The sequence below is a fragment of the Falco naumanni genome, chromosome 1, assembly GCF_017639655.2.
Source record: "Falco naumanni isolate bFalNau1 chromosome 1, bFalNau1.pat, whole genome shotgun sequence".
NCBI lineage: Eukaryota > Metazoa > Chordata > Aves > Falconiformes > Falconidae > Falco > Falco naumanni.
Window position 1 is genome coordinate 125,727,094 of NC_054054.1, and position 25,301 is coordinate 125,752,394.

The window sequence follows — 25,301 nt, forward strand, 5'->3', positions numbered from 1 at the left end:
AAAGCCAGAGTCCGGGTTCACGGGGCTCGCCGAGATCCTGCCCTCCTCGGCTCCGGTGTCGAGCATGAAATGAGCTTCACAGCCACTGTGGGAAGCCACTCGTAATCCTTGGGAGACGGCCTGTTCACAAAACCAACTGAAAATAAAAGCCCTTCAGATTCCCTAGAAATCCAAACCAGTAAATAGCAAGCATCGCTCACAGGGCCTTGATAAATTATAGCAGCAAGTAAATTAACCCCAGTTATTACGTTACTGTTATATGACATCAAGAGCAAGAAAACAGGCAGGGGATGGAGAACAATATCCTACAGGAATGTCAAAAAAACAGAATCCACTAAACAAAATTCACTTTCCTCTGCAAATCAGTTTGTCATTGCACAGACAGGATTTCAGGAATAAAGCAAATGACGTCATAGCATCCCAGAGCTTGTGCCTTTCTGGGATCACGGCTGCAACACGTCTCTGTTTTGCAGGCAGCAATGCCACTCGCCTGCTCCCTGCTCGGTCTCGTCTCCCATACGAACGCGGCAGCGGGCAGAGCGTGCGGGGATGCTCCAGGCAGACCTGACAGCCTGCTCCTGTGGAACAGCATCAGAGGTGTTAGGGTTTTGGTTTCCCCCCTTCTCCTGATGCACAAAAGCAGGTTAGGATGGCAGTGACAGGGGAACACAGACCGGCTCGTGACCTGTTAGCCTATCCCACGCCTCCTGCTCTCCGAGAGGATGCACTTGGCAGGGTGCCAGCAGCACAGCCCACCCATCACCCACCCATGGGTGTCTTTGCTTAAAATCACCCTTGCAGGAAACTCCTCTGGGGATGCAGCGTGGCCCTCCCAGACAGGCAGGGGAGGAGGAGGAGGATCCGCGGCGATGATAAAAACAAGCAGCAATTCACAGATCCTGCCGTCTGAGTAGAGGCAAAATCTTGGAGGGAGAGCAGAGATGAGAGGAAAAGCAGGGTTTGTAAGAACTTCTACCTACAGCACACACACCGCAGCTCTGCCTGCCGGGGACATCGGGTTTCTGGGGCAGATACAGAGAGCACGGCTCAGCAGAGGTTTGCGCCTGCAGAGCTTTGAAAGAAATGGAAAGAATTACGGATTTAACAGCAGTAAGTGTCTTTCTTTGCGACCAAAGGAGAGTCTGTAATGCTGAGAAAACCCTTTGCATGAGCTGACTCAAACCTGATGCCACACAGGACCGTGGGCACCAACACAGATGCCAGGCCAGAGACAGGCTGGCAGGGTTAGCTGCAAAAGCATCCTCTGCTTAAAGGAAGGGAACGCCGCTGGGCTGCCCGAGGGCTGCCCGAGCCCGCCTCACCAGTAACGCCAGGTATCGCAACAGCCGCACGTACCTTCGGGCTTTGCACCCGCTGACCCACGCTCTGCCTGCAAGGCTGGGGCCGCGTGTCCCCCACCGGCACCTCGAGCCTGGCAGCAGCGTCAGCAGAGCCGGGAGCGACATTATCTCCTCCTGCGAGGATTTACAAAGCTAATTCTCCTGGGTCAGCAAACGAACATGCTTCCTTTAGGAAGGTACTACAGATGCCAAGATGACATCAATTATTCATCCTGCTCTTTGAAGAACTGTTAAATTCCTAGCGGGAAATTAATCTTGCTATAATGAGGTTTGTATTTCTATGAGAGTTTAAGCATGCCCCTGTTGCCACTATTCAAACTCCTAAGTATTTTCCCCCAAGACTGAATTCCAGTTCCCTCTAGGTAACATCATTTTGCCATTACTGCACAAGAAAGCGCGGAGAATACCAGATTTCAGTGATTTTCGTGTTTCTAGCTATCCACCATTACAAGACCAGCCAGCAGGAGGCTAATGTCATTTTAGAAAGACCTTTTTTTTGTTTTTGAACTTAACCAAGCCAGAAAGCAGCGGATCTCACTTTGCAACAAAAACCCTACTGCTGCTCCCGAGGTGGCCTTGCTTAGCTGTCACCCGCACGCACGCGGCAGCACATCCCACCAGCTCCAGTCCCAGTACGAGGCGCTTCCCCCAGAGCCCCGGCTGCCCTAGGACCAGAGGTCCTGGCACGGTGCTGCGAGTGCTCTTACTCTTGACAGCTGCTCTCCGCATCACATTTCTCTTCCACATCCATAACCACAGGCTCTTCCAAGCGAGAGCACCCAGATCTCCGGCACGACTTCCCCGTACGTAGCTGCCTGGCTGGATTTCCACCTCCCCGTGCAGTGCAGGAACCCTGGGACACCACTCACCCGCTTCAGCCCACGTGGCTGCTCCTCGGGGTGCCAGCAGCACCCTCCCTGCTTCCCAGGACTCCCAGCAAAAGGCACCAGCACAAGAGCGTGGTGATGCTAACCCCCCCCACCCCCCCCACCCCCCCCCCAGAAAGCCCACAGCCCCAGCTCCCCAGCCCCAATTCCCTCAAGGGCTGTAAGGAGAAATGTGCCTTTTACAGACCCACATGAATTGCCCCGCTAGCACGTTAAGGTTCTCCATCCTCACGTTAGGAACTGCTGCCGCCCGTGCACGCACGTACAACACACCTACATCTTCTGGTTAAACGCTCGTGGCACCCGCCACGGCTGCCGTGCTCCTGAGGGAAACCAAAGCAAGTTCACTGTGAAAGATCGCTGCTCCCTGGAGTTTGGCTCTGACTCAGCTCACCCAGGCGGGACGCGGCTCGCCGGGCTCGGGCAGGGTTGCCACGGTGGCAGATAACCCTGGAGAGGTCCTTGTCCTCTAAACGTGTACGTGAAGCGGGTGCAGGGAGCAGCAGCAGATGGTGGTGTGGGCAGAGCAAAGGCGCGGGAGTCCCTCGCGTGTTACATTGTCATGAATTATTATTAAAGAGTGGGAGCGTGCTTGACCTGAAGGGAGCCCTTCAGCCACCTGTACAAGCTGTCCGTAGAGATCCCAAGGCCAACAGGAGTGGTGACAAAGTGACATTGGCCAAGCAGGATTTCAACTTGGTTTATGCCTTCCCTGCAGCCCTGCACTAGCAGCCAGCTAACAGGGCCACATCACTCCTAATTACTACCTTAACCAAAAATCCTTTCATCAGAACACAAAGATAAAATTTAAATGATTAATTTGCAGTTTATAGCGGCACGTATTATTATTTGTGGTATGAATTATTCACTTGTCCCCTCTCTTCCCCAGGCTCCTGACGAACAAGAGCCTTTGTCTGAGGAACGTACGGTGGGATGGGGAAGTGGCCCGGTCCCCCTTCCCCGGCAGATCCGCACGCCGCAGCCCACGCAGCACTTGCATCCTGACCCCGCCAACAGACAGTGACAGGACAGAGAAAACAAAACCCAAGGCACCAGCTGGATTAATCTGCTCAGACAAAGCAGTCCCGGGCAATCATTATCCTCACCACTATTTGCAACCACGGGCAGATGCAGGCAGCGAGCAGGCAGAGCCGCGAAGCCCCACGGATCCCACCCAGCAGAGCCACACCGCACTGCCCCTCCAACATGCCGGCTGTGAAAAAAGCAACAGCAGAAATAAACCCATTTTGGTGCTATTTTACACTGTGACACCCCAGAGGAAGGAAACAAATACAACATGAGCGCGTGGCTGGGCTCACGGGGAAGCGAGCTGCCAGCTCGCACAGCCGGTACGATGGGAAGCCCTGCAGTGCCTGCTCAGGTAATTCCGTGTTCGTGGGGGGGGACAAAAAGGTGTGTGGGGGCAACACTTGATAAAGGTTTGTGGGGACGGCAGCAGCTGGGGCATACAGCAAAGCCGGGTGGTTTGAAAACAGAGAAAAATTGCCTTTCTGGGTAGGGAACTGCAGGCAAGCCGCCACAGGCCTGCTGCAGCATCGCACATTTGCTCGGCTCCTCTCTCCTGCTCCAGGGACAGCTCTACAAACAACCCAGGAGCTTCCTCATTAGAGGCATTAATAAAGCACCAATTCAGCAGCGGCTGAGGGCCATGATGTGCATACACTAAGCTGAAAGAAGGTGAAACACGTCAAAAGCTTCTGACGTGCCCAGACAGCTCAACTCCACCGCTTTGATTTTGAAAGATAAAAACTAATGGCACGGCTTTGCCCCCAAGTTTTCCAGGGATTCACAGACAGGTCCCATCAAGGTTATGCAAGAGATGATGAAAAACAGCAGATGATGACAGGGTCAAGCCAGCCATCACCTGGAAAAGCAAACAGTCGAAATCCCCAGCTTGCCAGTGCTTAACAGCAAATGGACACAAAGAAAGCCAAACCACACTGCTGCGTGCGACGCCACGGAGTTAAAATGCCATTAAAGGGGGACTTTAACCCCCAAGGGGTACCAACTGCCTTACCCGGTGGGGTCCCAGGCGGTTCCACAGGAGCTTTGTCTGAAAAAGGCCTCCAGAACTGGGCACTCACACCAGTGAACCCACCTGTGTGCTACCAGCCGAGCTGGAAGGTTTGCAACAAGGAAGGGACCAGAAGCCTGAGGTGCTTAGAGCAAACCTGGTAGGATGTGACATAAGGTGACTCTGAGCATCTCATGGCCACAGATATGGGTGGAAAAAACAGCCCAAGAGAAGCCCATGGCCTTGTTTGAGGGTTTGTGCCCATCAAACAAGGTGGAACTTGAGCAGCACGAGGCAATTCCCCTAACGCGGGAGCCAGACCACCCACATCCCCACCCCACCCCGCTCTTCTCCCCTTTTCAACCACAACGACATGGAGCAAATGGTCCTTTAAATCCATCCAGCTGCAACAGCTTCGCAGGAGCTGAAGAGGCAGCATGCGGCCACCACTTACACCGGAGGTACCTGACGTTAAAGAATAACTGCCCAGCATCCCAAAGCTCCTTCCTCATGGAAATGCTTCTCTGGAAGAAGAAAATTCTTTCCCAAATTAACAAACCTGAACCACCCTAAAAGCAGGAACTGACCCGTGCTGGGAACAGGCTCTCCCTGACCCCACACAACCTGAATCCATCACAGGTATTTAATGTTTCATTTCTAGCACACAAATGATTTCTCAGGCCACTGCTCAGCGATGTTTAATGCAACAGACCTGCGAGATCTGATGGGGATAAGAAAGAAAAGGAGCTTTCACATGCATATTTCAGTGGACTTTCACTCCAGCTGGTGAAAATCCTGTGTTTAATTGGCTTTTGTCACCTCCGTGGCTGTAAGCGCTTACAAAACACTGATCACCAGATCAAAACGATACCGCAGAGATAAATGTACATTATCAGTTCTCTGCTGGCTTTCCAGGTGTCTGCCTACAAATTAGTTTTTGAAATACGAGCTGCTGTCAGTGGGGCATTAGAGACCCCGTGACTCTCACCCCCCTGCCCACTCACCCCCCCTTTAATGGTGCCAGCGTGATGGGCTGTGACACCTCCAGGCTGCAGAGGAAAACTTCCCAACCGTGCCCACGTAATACATGAAATTACATTTACATCAGGCTGTTATTTACGCGCAGTTTCCCAAGGCACCCCGGACCCGAAGCCTCAGCCTCTGTTTGCCCAGGAGGGGCACGGGGAAGTCCAGAGGGAGCTGAGCTGGTGGCCACAGAGCCGAGAGCAGCCCAGAGCCAGGGCCAGGGTCCTTCCCAGCCCCAGCAGTGACACAGCCCTGCTCTGCAGAGGGGCACCCACATCTTGGGTGCACGCAGAGGACATGGAAACAGCAATGCACAGCATGCACAGGCACCCAGGAGAGCCCTATTGTGCCCACAGGATTTCTTTTTAGCCTCCACCTTTACAGGACCAGGTTTTTGCAGATGATAACTTTCTCTGCTGAGCAGAGGAGCGGGGCAGAGCCATCCCGCAGCCACTGAGAGCATCACCCGCAGGTAGGGCTGCCACCCGCATCCTTCACCCAGTGCCTGCACCTCACCCCACCACCCCCCCGCTCTTTACATCCCCTCACACAGCAGCTTAATGACTTTGAGCAAGTCGTTTCAACCCATCGAGGTGCTTAATAGATGAAAATGTCAAAATATGTGCTGATGAGGCGACAATTAATGGGAGATTTAATGAAAGGTTAAAGCAACCTTTCCCGGAGCAGGCGCGTGCGTGTGGCCATGCTGCTCCTAATCCCACATGAGTCACCGCCGCGCCAAACACTCCGGTTAGAGCCGAGCACCCAGCTCGGTCTTCGTGGGCTACATCTGACCTGACCTTTCTATGATGACCTTGCGGGGCCATCACATCACAGCACCACTGTCAACAACAGCCACTCATCCCTGACACATCCACGCCCAAAGGGTCCCTCCAGAAATCAAATCTGAGACGCGATGGGCAGCAGCCTCAGAAAGCCGCATCCCAGGCTGGTTTTACTCCCCGGAGCAGAAAGCGCTGTGAAAAATTCATGATTGTTCAAACAGTGCATCTCTCCATCCTTCTGAGCTGCAAGCGCAGGCTGAGCCGGTCCCAGGGCTAGTGCTCTCCTCTGCTCCCCTTGACCCTCCACAGCACTTGAACTCCATCAAATTGCTGCACAACACGCCCACTGCACACGCAGACATCCTCCCTTACCCACAGCTTCCTTCTCACTTGCTCGTCTGAAATGCAAGCTGCAGGGAAATCTTTTCCTCCTTTTTCTTACTAAAAATAACGCCTTTCAGTAGAACCCAAAAATGCTCCAAGAGCACCCAAGACTAACCGTTAATAGCAATGCAACCAGGAGAAGTGACAGTGGAAGGAGGTCTGCTGTAATTTCAGAAAGAAGCATCACACAGATGAGACACAGATTAATCGGCACAGCTAAATGGCTCCCACTCTCATGCTCTGCTGAACCCCAGTGGGTACCAAATGCATATTAAAGTCAACAATTGTAAAATAGTCTCAATTTTAATAGGCTAACAAAAAAACCCCATCATTCAAAATGAATGTTACCAACCTTTAATGGATTTCTGAGAATATTCATATAAATAATCATTTTTCTTTATAATTCAGATGCAATAGCACACTCATTGCTCCAGCCTTCTCTTGGGAGGCAGAGTGCATGGGAGCGCTTGTCCCAGGAGAATGAATCCAATCAATTTTTGCTAATGACAAAGCAGCCAGCCTGGAAATCACCCTCTCCCAAGGAACACCAATCTGACAGCACAGTATGCAACCTCTGCGCTGCTGCAGCCATCCACAAACCCCTCTCCCCACACCCTCCCCTTCAGCAGCAGGCAATCTGTTTGTATCCTCGAATTCACCATCATCTGAGGACCAGCTCCACCACAGAGAACACCAGCTCTGGTTTGGGTCTGACGGACAAGCTCTGTCTGAACCTTGCTGACAGCTTAAGGTTTAAAAAGCTACAGCCTTCAGCATCCCACCTCGCTGGCAGAGCATGTTGAACCTGGACTGTCAAACCACTTCCATGCATGCAGGATGCTCACCTGGGAGGCGACAAACCACAGTGAGGTACAAACCTCACTGTGAAGCTCCCTCCTCACCGGTGGGAAGATACTCTTTTGTTTTGGACACGTCTCCACCAGCTGACAATCAAGCAGCACATTGCACACCAGCATCACACCCCTACAGCCCTCAATGCAGACAGAGACCACTTGGCTAAGGAGTGATGGATGGGACTAAATCACCATCCACCACTGGAGATGTCCACAACAGGGGACTGGGCCAAGGAATGACAACGTTGGGGTCCCCACCAGCTTCCTCCACCTGCAGCTAGTGGCATCCCAGCTGGTGGAGCAGGGTGGCAGCAGCTCAGGGGTTCAGCTCCCGTTTGCAGAGCAAGCTGCTAGCACAAAAACACCTCTCAGCCAACAACCAGCACCAAAACCCACTGCCTGCTCCTCTCCCGCAGGCAATCATAAAGCAGGAGACACATAAAAGGACATTGAAACTGGTTAAAGCTGCAAGAAACCATAAAGAAAAGCAAGTGTCCAGGCAGCTCCCGTATGTAAGTGGGCAGTTTGCACTCCTGGGGCTGTCCCCAGCCAAATCCCACTGTGCGGAGGGCAGCAGGCAGGTCTCACGCTATCTGGTCCAAGGGCACTCAGCTGAACCATCCTCCTGCCCAGGCAAAGCTGCAAACAAGCGTGTTTCAAATCAGTTTGACATTTACCTTCCTTTGGTGCAGACTTCCCTTGTACCACCGTTTCCTTGGGATAAAGCAAAGTGGCAGCAGCACTTGCTTTACCTTCCTTAGGGACGGAGAGGTGCACAGAGCTGCCACAGGGATGGGCAGGAGGTGCCTGGCTTAAATCAGTCACCAACGTGAGGAACTGCCACCATAAGTAAAGGACTCAGCTGTGCCTTGATGCCAGCCCCGTGACAAGGACACCAGCACAGTGCCAGCACTGTAAATCCCTACCCTCTCCCCTGCACCGGCCCCAGGCTATACCTTCCCCCAGGCATCGTCCCACCCCCACTCCAAGCATTGGCCAGACCCTGACCTACAAGTTTTGGGGCTAAACCTCTCCCTCTTTGGCATGCAGAGAAGAAAGGTCCCCGAGAACACTGCTGCACGCCAAAGCACGGTGCCGGTGCCAAACCGTGGTGCAGCTGGGTGCCTCTTGCTGCCATCTCCAAGCGCAGTCCCAAGGGGGATGAACTGCAACGCTGTCACCTGTGGGTAAAGGGACCTCCCCCTCGACAAAGTGCAGCTTCCCAGGAGACTCATTCGTCCTTCCCATAGATGTCATCCTCTAAAAATTTCTGCATTCAAAATTTTTTCCCTCCTGCCTGTAGCAATCCCCCCCTCATCCCTGCAGCACCTTCACCACCAAGGGTGAAACTGTTCCGTATTTAGCTCACACACTTTGTCCTGCTCCTTGCTTTGTTCCTTCTCATTAAAAAAATATGTATTCTAGCTTATTAATGGGTTTCTGGAAATGGGAACCGGACAGAAAGCCTCAGGTGGAGCCATGTGAGATCTGGGGGGCAAGCAGGGGACATCAGTGCCACCTCACACCATGACCTGGCGGCTCTATGCACAGCACGGCGCCGCTGCCACGTCCCATTTGCTCCCTCCCAGACACCTCCGCTTAATGGTGACACTTGAGGCAGAAACATGGCAGAAATAGAATCAGGGAGCAAACACAGAGCGATAGGACTGAATACAGAAAAGCAGGATATTTTCTTGCAGGAAGGAACGGGCTGGAGCAGAGAACAATTCCAGCTCTGCTGGCAGCTCCTGGGGATGGGCTTGCAGCGTGTCCCAGGGTCTGGGGCTGCCCCGCTCTGCCCACCACATAGCCAAGAAAAACGAAAATTCAGGTTTCCTTGGCAACGTTAGGGTGGCTAGAAGCATCACCTCATGCCTGCCAGCAACCGCCCCGGCATCAGCCCCGCTGCCTTCCCCAGGAGCAAGCGGCAGCAGAGGAGGGTGCGCCGGCAGGGATGCTCCTCGGGGTGATGGAGGGATGGGGCACCACGGTCCCTGCAGCGAGTGGGATCCCAGCCAGGTGCCTGCCATCAGCTGAGCGGATTTTGTGGCAGAGAAACGTGCATTTCACAACTGCCAGAGGAAAGAAAGGCAGGCAGGGCATCCCACAACCCGACAGAGGAAACATCTGCATCCTTCCCTATCCTGCACACAAGCGTGTCCACTGCCACGTACGGACACTCACCGGGAATGGACAGACTCAGGCTCTGGTTAAGCCACCAAGGGTCCCAGGCAGGCGCAGACCCCTGTGAGCACCGTGACTCCAGGGAGACCCCTGGGGCGTGCAGATGGTTGCAGAACATGGCCTTGGACCTGTCCTCCATCTCACCTAGAGCAGCGTGAACGTTGGGGGTTCCTGCAGCACCTCTCTGCTGGAGGACTCCCCCCGATCTCACGCAGCAGGGACATCCCCACAGCTCAGCTCAGAGTGAAGCAGAGCCCTCCAGGACCACCCCTCCCAGGAAGCTGGTAGCAGAACCCCAGCCCCACAAGCTCCATCCTACCGGGCTCTCCTCCTCCCTTCTAAACGAGCACAAAGAGAAAGGCGGTTCAACTCACACCTCGGTAATTGTTATTTGTGATACACCAGTAACATTTTAATTAATCTGAAGTCTTCAGCATAACAGCCACCCAAGGTACAAAGATAAACCAGAATAAACAGGGCTTGATTAAATACATAATTAATGTTCCACTAAACCCAGCATATATGAATATTAATTAGCAGGAACACTCCACAGTTTGGCATCTCCAGTCATTATCAATTTATCCTTTGCATTGCCATTCACAGCTTTGGAACAAATTACCAAACCTTTTGCTTGCCGGCAGAGCCCACTATATACAAACTGAATGCAAGAGACTGGTCTTTATATTCAATTCTATCACCTGCACATCGACCGGCTTCCAGCGTATTTGCCCGAAACCAAAGATAGATGCATTGCCAAGACTGAAACATGTTCATCCCTAAATGGGGCTCAAAGTAAATAAAACCATTCACTGGCGATTCTAAGAGCCCATGCCACACCAGTGGGGGAGGAGAGGGACAGACCCCAGTCCTTGCAAGGGTTTTACCCACTGGATGGAGGGACTTGGTAAAGTTTGGGCTCAGATGTGAAACACTGCACGTTTCAGAGGAGCAAGCCCATCTCCGGCCCGTCAGAGGCACTTGGGCAGCACAGAGACGCAGCAAGATGAGCACGAACAGGAGCAGTTCCCCCCCTGCAGCTGCATCCTCCTTGCTGCAGCAACCCGAGCACTGCACTCCCCACCGAGGGATGTGAAGTTTTATGAAGCGTTATGGAGACAAGGCGAGGACACAAAACCCTTGGGAACTACCTGGACAACCTCTGATGGCTCCACACAAGCGCGCTGGGCTCGCAGGGAAGCAGAGCGAGCAGCAGATGCAGCACCAGAGCCGCGGGCTTCCATCAAAGCGAGCAGTTTTGCAAGCCCAGGGGCCCAGTGAGCCGGCTACCCGCTCCTGGCAGCTGTGCTGAGGCACTGAGCATCCCAAACTTCTCGGCTCAGCACCTCCCTCCTCCTCCCCCGGCACAGGCACCGCCACCCCGCATGCTAAGCCGAGGTGTCATTACGCCGCAGGAACCTGCACTAATTATAGTGTCAGCCTTTCTGCTGGCGGGATGATAATTGAGGTAGAGCATTACAGTGTTTCCAAACCCTGCGCCGCAGGCAGGGGCCGCAGCAGATCGGAGAAATGCCGCTGGCGCTGCTGGGATCTGCTGGGAAAGCAAAAGACCTTTGGCAAAAGCTAAGCTGAGCCCCGTCCCGCTGCCCACCGAGAGCTGGACCAGCATCTGCCTCACGCAGGAAAGACCAGAGACCCCGGTAACGCACACAGCAGGCCACCAGCTCGCGGTTTAATCATAACCTGAATCATTTATTAGGGCGAAATCGGTGCTGGCACCCTGCCACCTCAGGCAGGGCTCGGGGCTGCACGATGGAAGACGCAGGCTCAAGTCCAGCCTCCACGACATGAAACCTCTGGATGTGGGCAAACCCCGGCCGAACGGCGGACGGTGGTGCTGGGCTTTGCCATCAGTGAGCGGCCCCACCGAGCACAAACAGCCACTGCCACCCACCCAGCCCCACAACAGCCTGTGAGGCTGCTGGAAAGGCACATGCCGATGGGAAAAGAGCAGGAGGGGGACTTTGGGGACAGGGCTTGGTAGGGACAGAGCCCCACCCTGACCCAGAGACCCCCACTGAGCTGAGCCAAGCCTCCGGAGAGGGGCTGAGCAGCAGAACCATCTGCAGGCCACCGCTCCCCCACACCTCTCTGGATATTAAGCTTTAATATTGTGACCTTTAAGATGCAAGAGAGAATTTCTGAGCCTCTGTACCTGTCCAAGGGTGGCTTTGTGCTCTGGCAGAAGCAATGAAAGGTTAGACTGGCGTCCCTGCGGGAGCCAGGGCCATGCTGCCATTAACCTATTGCTACAGGTGATGCTTTGTTCACTCCTCTACAAAACCTCCTTTTTTGCTGGTGACAGAGACAGGAATCCCCGGCTGACACAGCCCGAGGCAGCCGATGCACATGCCACCCAGCCCTTCACCCCAGCTCCCTGACACTTTGTTTGAAGGATGAAATCCAATTACAGTTCGCTCGGTGCAAACGCTTCCCCTTTTTCTCCGTGTGTGGCTAATTTAAAGCTCCTACTTGCCTTGTCTGCCAGGCATCTGCCTCCCCCAGCGATACAAGGAGCTGAACTAAGGCATCCGAGTTATCTATCTAGAACCAAAAAAAAAAAAAAATAAAAAATAAAGGGGATGAAAAGAGGAAAATTATTTTGCTGTTGCTGACCAAGACTAGAGCTAATGTACAGAAACAGCCCGTGTTGGCGATGCACAGGCACATCACACACAAAAGGTGCAGTGAAATATTAACTCACACACACTCTCAGGGTAACAAAAGCCTGGCTGACTGGGTGCCCCAGGCTGTAGGAGCAGGAGCACCCAAGGGTGCTGGGAACTGATGACTGGCTGGAAGGAAGCGATTACTGCCCAGAGAAAGCAAGTTGCAGCCAGGCTGGCACAGCCCAGCTCCAACACCGAGGCAACCCACTCGTTCGCTTCGGTTTTTTCCTGCCATTTAACCCTGGAGTGCCCTTGGAGGGGGAGAAATAGAGAATCTATGATTACAGACCCGTAACGGAGCTTCTCACCTGGGAAGCCCAGCCAGCGATGGCATTTAAGACGGATGCCCTGGCCTCGGATGAAAGTCGCTCTCAGGACAGACAAGCAGACACGACCCCACGAGGCAGCTGCCCCCTCCCCAGCTCTGACGGTTACAGCCAGCCCTGAGCTGCTGCAGCTCTCCTGGCTGACAATAGCCACCTCCTTGCCAACAAGCCACGCGTTCACCCCAGCTCGGAAAACACGGCTCTTCCAAAGGCACTCATCGTTTTTCCCTGCATTTACAGATCCAAGTTATGTAGAAAAGTGTTTTCCTATTCCACCTGAACCCAAGCTACAACCTGAAACGGGCAGAGACTGAGCGGAGAAGGGGGAAAGAAAAGGGGAGAGGAAGGAGAAGAGGAGGAGGAGGGAGGGGAGAGGAAACCAGGAACGCAAGCATTGGGAAAGGTTGCCTTCTGTGTTTTACTTTCAACATCACCAAGAACTGCAAAGCAGCTGAGTGTCCTCAGCTGTTACAAATTTATCTCAGGGTTTGTTTTCTTTTATCACCTCTTTTTCCATAGTGTCAAAGCCCAGCCCCTGGCAGGACGCAGCCCTCTAAGACTCAGGGCTCTGCAATTTTCCCTCTGATGGCAAACTCCATCCCTCAAATAAGAAAACCCCAACCGTATGTATTCCCGCAGAGAAGCAGCACTTTAAAACGCATCTCTTGCTGGTACAGAGATCAGAAGAGAAACTAAAAGAAACCAGAATTTGTTGTCTTTACAGTGTCGCCTTTCTCAATGTACTCTCAGATTTACAATTTTCGCCCACGACAGGCTGGCAGTAGTGAGCGAGGCTGCCGATGTTCAAGCCTGAGCCTACAGCTCCCCCCAAGCCCCCTCCCCGTAAGGAGTTTTGCTGCCAAGACCTTGCACGGTTCAGCCCTACCAAGACAGCAAGATTCGATGGGACAGATCTTGCCAAAAGGCAACCGGGCACCCACTTGGCGAGTGCCACCTGCGAGCAGCAAGAAAAAGAAGGGCGAGAAGGCAGCAGCCCTGTGCGAGCCTCCTGGGATGGCAGCGACCCCGGGAAGCGGCTGCCCATGAGCAGAGAGGGACGGACAGATGGACAGGACTTACCTGGGATGTTGTGGATGGTTATAGCGAGGATCATCAGCATAATCCGCCTCCAGCTGCTGCTGCCGGCCGACGGGGCCCCGTCCCTGGCCACGGGGAACGCTGGGGGGCCGTCTGGCAGGCTGGCCCCCGCACCCTTCCTCCTCTGGTAGGGCTCCCCGTTCTCACCTTTGTCTGGGGGTACAGAAAAACAGCTGGGTCAGCCAAGGGGGTGACAGACAGACAACTGGGCATCTCTTGCCTCCCCTCCCAGAAGGAAAAAGCAGAGAGAAGGAATAACGCTGACCAAAGAAGGGCTGAAGGTGTGTGCATCGCCCACTTCATTTCAGGTCAGGGTAGGGCATTTCCCCCCATGCAGACTGCAGCGCCCACGGGCCAGGGAGACCCTGAGGCAAAGCAGAAGTTCACCCTCCGCCGCCTCCTCCTCCGGGGACCTGCTCCTGGCTCCACACAGTGCCCCAGCATCTCCCCTGCGCTCACACCTGCCTGCAAAGTCTCAATCTGGGGGGGCCAAGCTCTGGCACCGGCTGCTGACGAGGATGATGAGGACAGAGCTGCCAGGCAGCAGCCACAGGGACCTGTGGTGAGACTGTCCCCCCCCACCAACCCCAAACCCGGCAGGTCTGCACTCCCGTTGCCTTTGCTGATGAAGGAGAAACCCTGCAACGCTTCATTCTGATTTCACCCCAGTCACCAAACGAGTGCTGTATTTAGCGACTGTTCCGCTACCAAAAGATTTGCCACTGCCATTTGCAGATACGTCACTGGATAACCCCAGGCTCTCCTCTGCTCCCAGCAGGACCATTACTACCGGCTCTATTTCAACCGGTTATTTAAAACCACACCACTAAAACCCAAGCCCCGTTGAGAGCTGCGACGGGTGGAACAAGCACCAGGCAGCACCGCAATAAAGCCAACACGCACCGAGCCCTTCACTGTTCACCTTCAACATGAAAAGGTGAAAAGAAGCCAAGAAACAAGGAGCACAAATTCCTCAACATCACACAGCAACAGCTACGGCTTCATATTAAAGCTCTGACATTTAGACAATATAATTATCTCCCCCTGGATTTACGTAATTCTCTCTCCTGTCCCTTGACCCACCCACTCCCAGATTTTTTTCGCAGACAGTGTAAGAAGCCATCTGAAACTGTTTTGATGGAATGCCAGTTGCTTCCCCTGCTGTTTGGCGGCAGGACGATGCCGACTGTCATGCCGCACATTGCACAGTGTGTGTTCTCAGCACCAGTTAAGAGCCTCGGCATAAGGGGGCTCATGCAAACTGACACAGGAGGTCACCTTGGGAAAGCAGGTGTGTCAGCACCACTTCACACCCTGCCATCTGTAACACAAAGACGGAGACGTAAAGGCATCCCAAAATGGCCCTCAACACCTCAGAACACAAACCCAAGGATTTCATGTATTTTGATACCAAAAAAACAGATCAAAGATGAAAACCCCACTTGACGGCAGTGGGACGAGGCAGAGCTCTGGTGGATTCCCTCCTGCTGCCCCCCATGCTACAGGAGCATCCCTGGGTGGCATCGCCAGGGCTGCAACCATAACACCAGCAACTCTCGTGCCTTCCCCCAGAAGGCCACCACCGCTGCCACGCCGTCAACATAGCAAGATGCTGCGCAGATAATTATTTTTGTTAGCTGTAAGGAGCCAGACACTTTCTGTCCCCAAATCCCAGCCCAGTCAATAACACGCAGTAACATTTGATGGCAGAGCTGCACTCCAGCCTGCGGGGACAAAGACAAATATTTATTTTTTTGAAGCAATAACAAGAACAGCCAGATCCAGCAGGGTGGCTCATCCAATTCACTGCAGGAACGCTGGCGCAGCAGACCCCTGGCAAAGGGGCAGCCAAGGCTAAAGCCACTTACAGATGAAATTCCCTCCTTCTGCCAGACCACTGGATTACTTTAATTGCTTGGCACATGTCCCCCTGGCCCCAAAAATAGCGTTATCCTCAGCTGACCCTGTCCTGGCCACAGACCCATGGACCAGCAGCCCCGTCGCTGCAGCATGACGAGCGCAGCGCTGCCTGAGCTGCCTGCACAAAAACCAGGGTGATGCGAGGATGCAGAGAGGTGCAGGAATCCCCCGCTGGTGTCAAGAGCTTTCCAGGGTGGAGAAAAAACAGTTTACATGACATTTAGAGACGTGCACTTACATTCAAGTGACAAAACACCAGCATTTCTCCATTTATAGAAAGCAACAAGTGTTCAATAAAAGCACAAGCGACCATGACACCGTGACAGCCTGGGCAACGCAGGCTCTCGAGGCAGTTTTGCGAAGTACAAATGCAGGATGAATGCTGAAAGCGGAGGTCTCGGTGGCTGCTGGGGAACCTTTGCGTTTTGCAGACCTCAGGTATCTGCTGGGGGAATGCAGGGAAAACACAGAATGTGGTATCAGTGACTTATTTTCAGTTAAATCAGGCCCCCAAAGCTGCCTGCTGACAGCGCAGTAGCACCTCCACCGTGTGCTCGTCTCTCACAGCACCAGCTACAAACAGCGTTACTGACACCAGACAGGCCACTCCATCGCCGGCAATTTTCTTCTACTTTTTTTTTTTTTTTTTTTTTCCTCCTTTTGCTCATCTCATGATGTGGCCTGGTCCAGTCCATCCTTCGCGTTTCTGACTTGAAGACTGTGCCTAAAACCAAACCCAGCTGTTCACTCATGTGCCGTCCGAGACAATGCCAGCCTGGGTCCAATGCATCTTCCTCTGCAATCTTAGATCTTCCCTTACCTCTTTCTCACCCACCCCAGCTCTACCCCTGACCAGGCTCAGGCTGGAGCCTGCCTCCACCTCCCCCGGCTTTATCCAGCCTCTTCAGGCACAGCACAGCAGTAGCAAAATGCCAAGTCAAGGAGCCATCCATCACCCCGCATCACTGCTCTGGCCACGTCCTTGCCCACATCACCCTCACCTTCTCTGGGATAAACTAAATAATGAGTAACCAGGGTTTTACTTTATCAGGGAAGTTCTGACCGTTACAGTACGGCTGATGCCCACGTGCTGCCAGGCAGAGGATGGGCGCAGGAGGCAGGACCACCTCGCCCAGCGCCAGGCAGCAAACCCACAGCAGAGCCACGATGGAAACCCCAGATGTCAGTTATCCTCCCCATGGTTTAGGCAGAATGAGCCATAAAAATCAAAACCTCCCAAGCTGCTTTTCACTTGGCACTTTGCAGAACTGATAAACCAAATGTCATCAGCATTTCCAAAACTCTAGCTTTCCGGTTCTGAACAAAACAACCCTGCCTCGGCATCTGCTCTGCTTGCGAAAGGACGTTAATTTGCTCCCCTGCTATCACACTCCCATCTCCCTTTTGGCTATTTCCCATGCACCATTACCTGGGGAATCACAGCTCTCCCCCGACTGGCGGCAGGGAAGGGACTGCCCGCAGTGGCACCATGCCCAGGACTGCTCGCTGTCCCCTTGGGAGGCGCACGGAATCCCCAGGAAGAGCAGAGCCACCTCCTGCTCCAGCCTGACCCAGCTGTCCAAACCCGCCCTGGCAATCGGGCTGCACTCACGCACGGGAACTGCCAGTGCTTTGAGCTGTTGGTTTGTCGGGCTTTTCATTGCCTTACTCCAGTCGTACTTTCTCCTTATTTCCCTTACTCCTGGATTTGATGGGTTCACCGTACAACTGCGCTGTCCCCCAGGACTCCTGCCGCAAGGCAGAGCAAGGCTTTTGCTGGCGTTTAAACATCAAAGCGAAGCCTTTCCAGGCTTTGATTTCAGCTCCCCCGCCTCCCATCTGCGGGTGAATTTTCAGGGAGAAGCAGCATGCTTTGCTAAGTGCCTGGCCGCAGCCACAGGGAAAGACCCGGCGAGGGGCAGCAAGCACCACAGAGGGACCCAGCTGCACCTCGGGGCTGCCCGCAGCCGCAGGCACAGATGCCCGAGAGCACCCAACCCAACATGGGCAGCAGCGCTCCCCCCGCACCCCGCTCCGCTCGCAGGCACTCGGCTTCCCCAGCTCCGCGAAGGATCTGAGCAAGGGATGCAACAGCCGGCGTTCATCTGCTCGATGGCGTAACTGGGGAAGCTTCAGCTATCCCCCTTCTGCTGGGAATTCCCACAGTGCTCCGGCAGCGCTCCCTCCCCATTATCAAATTACCAGAAAAGATCCATTTCACAGCTCTCACTAATGAAAGCGAATGCCCAGACCAGCTCTGTTGCTTAATACGAACCCACCATCTCCTAGAGTACCACTTCTATTAGATAACTTTTTAATTTGTTATTTTATTTTACTTACAAGTAGTCTTCTTGCTACTGTTGAAAAAACCTTTAATGAAAATCAGACTTTTTGCAAGCATAGTTGAAGCAGATCCAAGGACAGCAGTGACAAGGGACAGGGGGGTGCCACAGTACCCACAGGGGCAAGGAGCTCTGCTCCTGCCAGCAGCAAATGGGAGAAATCTGTGGGAAATAAACAGAATAGATGCAGCTTTTCTAGGAAAAGTTCCTATTGTGGTTTGGATGGACAATTTTAACACAGAATTGCCTCTCACACAAATTATCGATGCATTAGCAGAGGATAAAGGCACCAACACCAAAGCCGGGGAGACAACCCCAGTGTCATTTTCCCGGTAGTGTCACATATAACAGTGAGACTACAAACCACAGACGGGTCAAGCGATGTGCTTTACTTCCAATTGCTGTTGGAAAAGACAAATAATAATAATAATAAAAAAAGATAACTGCAGTGGAGCAATGATACCAGCTCACAGTGTCGGACACAGCCCAGGGAAGGGATTTGTGTGGCTGTCACACAAAAAGCAGCACCCAGAGTGCTCCCAGCTTGAAACACTGCATCTTGCGCAGGCTAAGGGGAACAAAACAATAATTACAGCTAAACAGAGACTTGGCTGGAAATCAGGAAAGCCTCAATAGCAAATTGGTATAGTGATAAGAGCAGAACAAGGGGTGGTTTTTAAAGAATAGCTGACACAATCAGACAAGGGTACTCACAAGAGCGTTGCCAAGACAATTATTTGGCAAATAATTATCTGTGCCACATACATTATTTTAAATCTTGTTCACAAAAAAGTCCTCTATATATTCTACTCTATTTATCATTATTGAATTTCTTAGTAAAGCTGCAGGGCAAAGATTCTGCCAAAAGTTTAATTACATATGTGCAGCCTGCTGCATTTTTCATATCCTCTGCAGCCAGCACTGGAAAAAGATAAATGGCTTTGAGTATGGCTTAAACTGCTGCTGAAATATAAAAACCAACTGGCTTCTTATCAGCACGTGAAATGGCTTTTTATTTTTTATTATTTCTTAATGAAAACTGTTTGCATTAGCCGTGACCTCAGCTTTATTGCACTCGCAAGCAGTACATAAACAGACGAATACGCTATTTACTCTGTGCTCAAAAAACCCTCCTTATGCATTACTTCAGCTCCTGAATTCAAACCAGTCTATGGAGCTCTTTAGCTTTTCACATCTGCTTTAGAGCCCTTGTCCTCCTCTCCAATTAGGCCTGGCTTTGGCCCTGCCTCTCTCCTCCTACAGCTCTCGCATGCTTGACGTTAACATGCTCAGCCAGGCCGGGGCTGTTCAAATCCCCGTCGGCAAAGCCTCTGCGCGGAGCCCGTGCAACCCCTCTGAGGTGGCCCGAGACCCATTTCAGTCTCAGTGCAGCTGCAAACCTCCCCCTCCAGCCCAGCCCCACAGCACCAGGGGGGCCCAGCACGGTGGGGGGACACAAGCTGGGGGACAGGAGTACAAGGGGGGCTGGAGGGATCTAGTACCCCCAACGAAGGTGTGCCCTCCCTGGCAGCATCCTGGTGTCTGCGCGCTGGAGCGAACACACTCATGGGAATCTGGAGCTTCCCTTGGCTGAAAATGCTGGAAGGAAAATCACTTACAGCTCCAAAATCCCCCTCCATCTTTTCCCCATTGATTATCCCATCAAACTCTTGCAGTGTGACTCTGTCTCACCAAGAAGGGACCTGGAGCTGCCAGCGGCCAAGGGAGGGATCTCGGCTCTCACATCAGCCCAAGTCCCACACTGGGGGCTCCAGGTCTCTTCCTTCAGCTTAAACTTGCAAGGGATGAATCAGCACTCTCATTTATACAAATTTGTCCGCTCCCATCTCTAAAGTGTGGGAGAAGGGGAGACAGCACCAAGCACAGATGCACAATAGACTTATTAAAAAATACGATTAACTGCCACTTGCCAGCTCTTGCAAAAATTGTTTGCTGATGATGCGCACGGGAACAAGGCAAAGGAAGAAAAGCATCACACTCCTATTCTGAAAGCCTCCACCCAGCAATGTCTCTCTCTGAATCTCTCATCTGTTTCCATGATACCCGTTATGAGGGCACCCGCGGGCGGCAGCCCTAAGCGCAGGTAACAGCAAAGCTCCAGGAGGGAGCAGGAGAGCAGCAGCCGCACGTGAGGCCAGCAGCCAGCCCAGCTCCAGCCAAATCCCTCTCGGCTCCGCCGAGCCCCTCACCGCACGCTCATTAGTGCCAGCACCTGCTTGTTTGCAGCTGGAAATCTGTATTAGGCATTCTAGCTGCTCCATCAAAACCAGGAGAGCTGGGGAAGCTTGGGCTGACCCTTTGTCTGGGGGTGGAGTAGGAAAGAAGGAACAATTTGCAAAAGAAAATGATCACAAGCAGTTGACATCCCTTCCCGAGGTACAGAAAATAATTGCACATTAAATTCTCTCCCCTAATGGCTGAGATAAATCAAAATCACTTTGAAAATTTCTAAGATTCCCAAAGGCTTGATAGTCAATCCAAGCCCCTTGCAGCAACGCTCGCCCGTTAATAGCATCGCGCTTGCAGTACATCTCCCACTCTGCAAATCCAAGCCCTCTCCCCGCTCCACTTGTCTCCGTAAACTCTCGATGCTCCATTAACTTTAAGCAGATGTGACCAATGCTCTGTGGCAGCTGGGCTTCGTCCCTGTGGCCCACGGGTCCCATCACCGCTCCCGCTCTGCAAAATCCACCCTGGACTCCACTCGTGCTGTAACAAAGGCATCGCTGGAGCCAGACAGGAAAAGCATCTCCATGGGTCCGCAGAGACCCCGGGCAGGGGGAGGACCACCCCTGAGAGAAGCATCCCTCCTTCACCTGAAGGCTACAGAAGGCAGCTGGTACTGCCTATGGAAGGGCAGGCAGCCCCTTCCCCAGTGCACCCCTTCACACATGGACCCGTGTGCACCATCCCCTTCTCCCCAGCCTTTTGCTTTCCTGCGTTTTTTGACCATGAGGAAGCACCAGAAGAGAAACTGCATCAAAGTGAACAGCCACAGCCTGCGGGAAGCGGAGCCAGACACACGCACGCTCCCAGCAGCACCCACAAATCGCTCCACGTTACAGCAACAGCATGCTCTGCCCTCTGAGGACACCACCCTTATCTTGCTTCATCTTCTTTTTCTTTTTTTTAAAGGCCTTTTTCAAGGATGAAAAGCAACACCTAGGTTTGAAGCCATCAGTCCAACTGCTCTCCCCAGCAGCCAGTGCCCATCCCATAGCGGATACAATTCATTGAAACTATTCCTCACACACGCTGGCAGCGAGTGATGGGAGCTCATCCTCCTCCTAAACTTCTCCACACCCTTATTTCCCTTGTCCTCCTTTTGCCACTGCAGCAGGAATTTCAGGGAGCACAGAAAGGCCGTGATGCTGAAGAGCAGATGGGTGTTAGTGAGCATCTGCTCCCCGCTTCCGCACAGACACAATGCTCTTATCGGATACCTCCGTAAGAGGTTTTAATTACTGTAAGTAATTAAGCACAGCACCTCTTATGGGATAACTGCTATCTGCTTCGCAGACAGGTATGGGGAGAGGCAGCGAGTGCTGCAGGCTCCGAGCCAGGCAGAGGGGAGCAGGCAGGAGTCCCAGGTCGCACGTCTCTGCTCTGATCAGGTCTGACAGCACGGATCACATCGGAGCTGAAAATAAAACTGCCAAGGGAAAAAGGTTCTTTTTTAAGGAACGAGTTCCCAAAGCAGGGAAAATCCAGCTCCTGGAAAGCCTGCACACAGAGAACAAAGCTGCTGAAAAAGGAACTCCTTGGAGTTGCCCAACTATGGTCAAAATAAGGATGTATTTAAAAAAAACCCACCACATTAACTTACTGCTAGCAAAAGCTCGGTCTGCTTGCGCAGAGAGCACAGGCTGCCCAGGCTCTGGGTGCCCAAGCAGAGCCCAGTGCCACTGTGCTAGGCACTGTGGCCGGGATGGCAGCAGGACACCCGTGACACCCATTCGCATGCTGCGGCCCCAGCCTGCTGTCATGATCTCACCCCCCCACCCCCCCATACGTAACAAATTCATTTTCCAATGTTTCTGGCAGATAAAAAAGGCCCCTGCATCTGCTCAGGCTTTCAGCAAGGAAAATAAATGGAGTGTCATGACTCACTGTCTATTAGGCGCCTTCATTTATCCAAGCGTGCACAGGAGCTTTCATAAAAGGTTGTTTAATTCAGCATGACTGACTACACTTGCTCTCAGACACATGAATATTGCTGGGATCCGTCTGAAGTTTGGAGTCAGGAGGATGCTGGAGCGCGCCAGGGCACCAGCCCCGCCAGGTCCCTCCTCCGCCCCATTTCCAAAGAGGGCATCAGCTAACGAGCGAAGGAGCGCTTGATACCCAAACCTCAGCTCAAACATCACACTGGGAACAACCCAGCCTGAAAAGAGAACCAAGCATGCTTTCAGCACTCCCCCACTGCTCCCTCGGGGACCCAGGGCACCTCCTTGCACCGCTCCCAGCAATTGCTCTGGAGCATCCTTGCTGGTGCTGCACTGCTTGGCTCCCTTCCCAGCCTCCCCCAAGTTTGCAACCTTGTCCCTCCCCAACCTTGATCTTAATGCCTGACCTTCTCCCCCACTGCTCCAGCGATCCATCATAGATTCTCACACGGAATTACTGTTCCAGCCCTCTGTGTGCCATCATTTCCCCAGAGCAGCCTGAGAAACCACGTACCAGCAGATACATAATCCGCAGATCTTTCCTGCTGTCCTGCTTTACCTCCTACCACCTTGATCCTTCACGCTGCCATGCCATTCCCACACTTGGGAAAGCTCCCATCATCCCAGAGAGCAGCCAGCATGCATTCGGGTGCACTTTTATATGGGAAAATGAGTCCATAACGCAGCTCTTCATTCACAGGGAAAGGCGCAGGAGAAATGCAGTAAAGGGAAGGAACAGCACAGGTTGGCCCAGGTTGGCCCAGACAAACCAACCCTCCGGAAATCTCAACTGGATGCATTAAACCAGCACCTCATTGCTCCAGAGCCGCAGGGATTCACCCTCACAAACACCAAACCCCTTGTTAACATAAACACTGATGCCGTAGCAGCTGCTTCCATGAGGATGCGGAGGACCATGGCCACAGCACAGGCTCTGAAGCGGGGTCTGCCAGAGGAGGGTCCCTCACTGCACCCACTGTGTGCGGCAGGATGCTCAGGAGGAAGATCCCAGACTGGGAACCACCTGAGCCCCATCACTGCACGCTCCTGCCCCAGACATCATTGGGAAATCTCCCCGGAAAGACACGGGACCTCCCGGTGAACAGTACCACCTTCACGGTGAAGGACCAAAACCCAGACGACGGAGGCGACACGGCATCAGTCGAGCACATGGTGACAACTCGCAGTAGTACCAAGGTCAAGGTGTTGCTCACCCCTCAGGTGACACAGGTTGCCCAGTGCCAGAAGGCAGCAGGAATGCCAGAAACCTCACCAACTGATGCTTGCGGTGTTTAAAAGATTAATTTCTTGGCCAAGAGCGACACTATGATGTTAAATGTAATTACATGCACGAGGTCCTTTTAAGCAAACTAATTCACGCTAACTTCCAAGAGCTCTTTAAAGAGTTCCCAGTAGATAAAGTACATTGCTGAATCATTTTATGCTGAAATTTTACACTTTCAAGTTAATTTAATCACTTCATTTCGGAGGGCTGAGCTATGTTCAGATCTCTGATCCTTGGCAGGGAACAGCTTCTGATACGAGCAAGATCAAATGCACCAAATCTCTGAAGGAAGGGAAAAAAATATAATCTCATTATCTGCTTAAAAAGAAAACAGGATTTTTTATCAGGAGCTGTTAAGGGACCAGGCAGCCCCTGCACCGGGCTCAGATGGCAGCCTTGCAGCGACGGGGGCAGTCGGGAGGACAGGGCTCACGCTGACCTTCCTCCGAGCACCCTGGTGCGGTGGCACAGGCCTGGCAGAGCCGCCTGCTGCTGGCACCGCCGGTCCCACCGCTGTCCCGGCACAGCGAGGCCACAGCTGCAGACGAGCCAGCGCTGCCTCCTGCCCAAGGATGCTCTGGCATCGCCTGCCCTCCGCACACACTCGCCTTCCCATCCACTTCTTATGGCCACGTTACACCCTGGCTCACGTCCCCTGCAAGCTTCTCTTCCGCCTATTTTTTTTTTTTTTAATTAGAGCTGAGTAAGAGCATGGAAATCCACGGAGCAGAAACTAAGGCCGGCGCAGCCTCCGTGAGCAGTGATCGGTACAGATGTGGCCATGCTGGAGCTGTCGGCATCCCAGAAGAGGCAGAACAGAACGGCAGTTATTGCCACTTGCCTTTTACCACAACATCTCTCTACACAAATTTCAAGATGCCAAACCAGAGACAAGCAAGATGGGCTGCTCAGTTCTTGTTCTCCATTATTTCTCTTATTCTTTCACCCTAGCTTACCCATTTATTCAAAGTCACCCAGCCTCTCTTACTCAGAAAGGACACGGTGGCTTTGGCTAGAGAAATTCTTTTTGCAAATTAATTAAATTTGTTTGAAAATAAAAATCAATGAATAAGCGCATTAGAGCCCAAAGGTTTAACTCGAGGTGGAAGCAGCACTGTAGAGCGGTGCCCGTAGTGACAGTGGAGTGACACTGTCAGCACCGAGTGAGAGGCAGCAACTGCCCTGCTCCAAACCCAGCGCTTCTCCAAGCGGCATCTTCCCTGAATTATCACCTTTTTTTTTGCAGACGAGGCTTCCTGGGGCAGGGGATAATTAGGAAAAATTATAAAGCAACAACTTTTTAAATCCAGGGGTGCAGAGGCCAGCTGCAGCCTCTGAATGGTCTGGGCGAGACCCCACAAAGGGAGGGGGGTTCTGAGGGGGACCTTTGCCATTCCCCTCGCTCTCTCCCACCTGCTCCGTGCCATGGGGTCCGGTACCCACAGACCCCTCCACCAGCTACGCATGCATCTCAGGGGACTCCGCTGCCAGCCCCCACCGGGCAGCTTTGGTGGGCTCCGGTGCTGCGGCACCATCCCCCACGCCTCTGCCCACTGCTCTGCAGGGGGATTCACACGCCTGGAAAGGGAGGCAGGATCTCAGACCCATCCCCCCGAGCTGCAGAGCCAGGTACCAACCTCAGGCTGTCCCCAAGCCTAACGGGTGGCACCAGATACCGCCCTTCACACCAGCAAGCCACAGGCAGGGATGTTTCCCCAGCGTACGGCAGCTCCTCACAAGCCAGTTCCTAGAGAGTTTCCCCAAACCACAGGTTGCTTTTGCTGTTCAGCGGCTTCACGTGTGCTCTGGAATAAAGCCACCTCTGGAGGGACACAGCTGTGGTTCCCATCCTCGCCCCCCACCAGCCGCAGCCTGGCACGAGGGAAAGGCACTGACCCCCCTGGATGTGCCGCTGGCTCGGCCGGGCAGACCGAACACAC

The 25,301-nt window shown here is 53.1% G+C and overlaps 1 protein-coding gene across 3 annotated transcripts in view; it reads right to left on the reverse strand.

Moving 5' to 3' along the window:
• SLC39A11 (solute carrier family 39 member 11) overlaps positions 1-25,301 on the reverse strand; it is a 99,097-nt gene that overhangs the window by 31,480 nt on the left and 42,316 nt on the right. For all 3 annotated transcript variants that reach the window (XM_040582080.1, XM_040582078.1, XM_040582079.1), the window contains exon 6: positions 13,610-13,780. In XM_040582080.1, the coding sequence (XP_040438014.1) occupies positions 13,610-13,780 (171 nt within the window). The remainder of the gene's footprint in view (positions 1-13,609; positions 13,781-25,301) is intronic.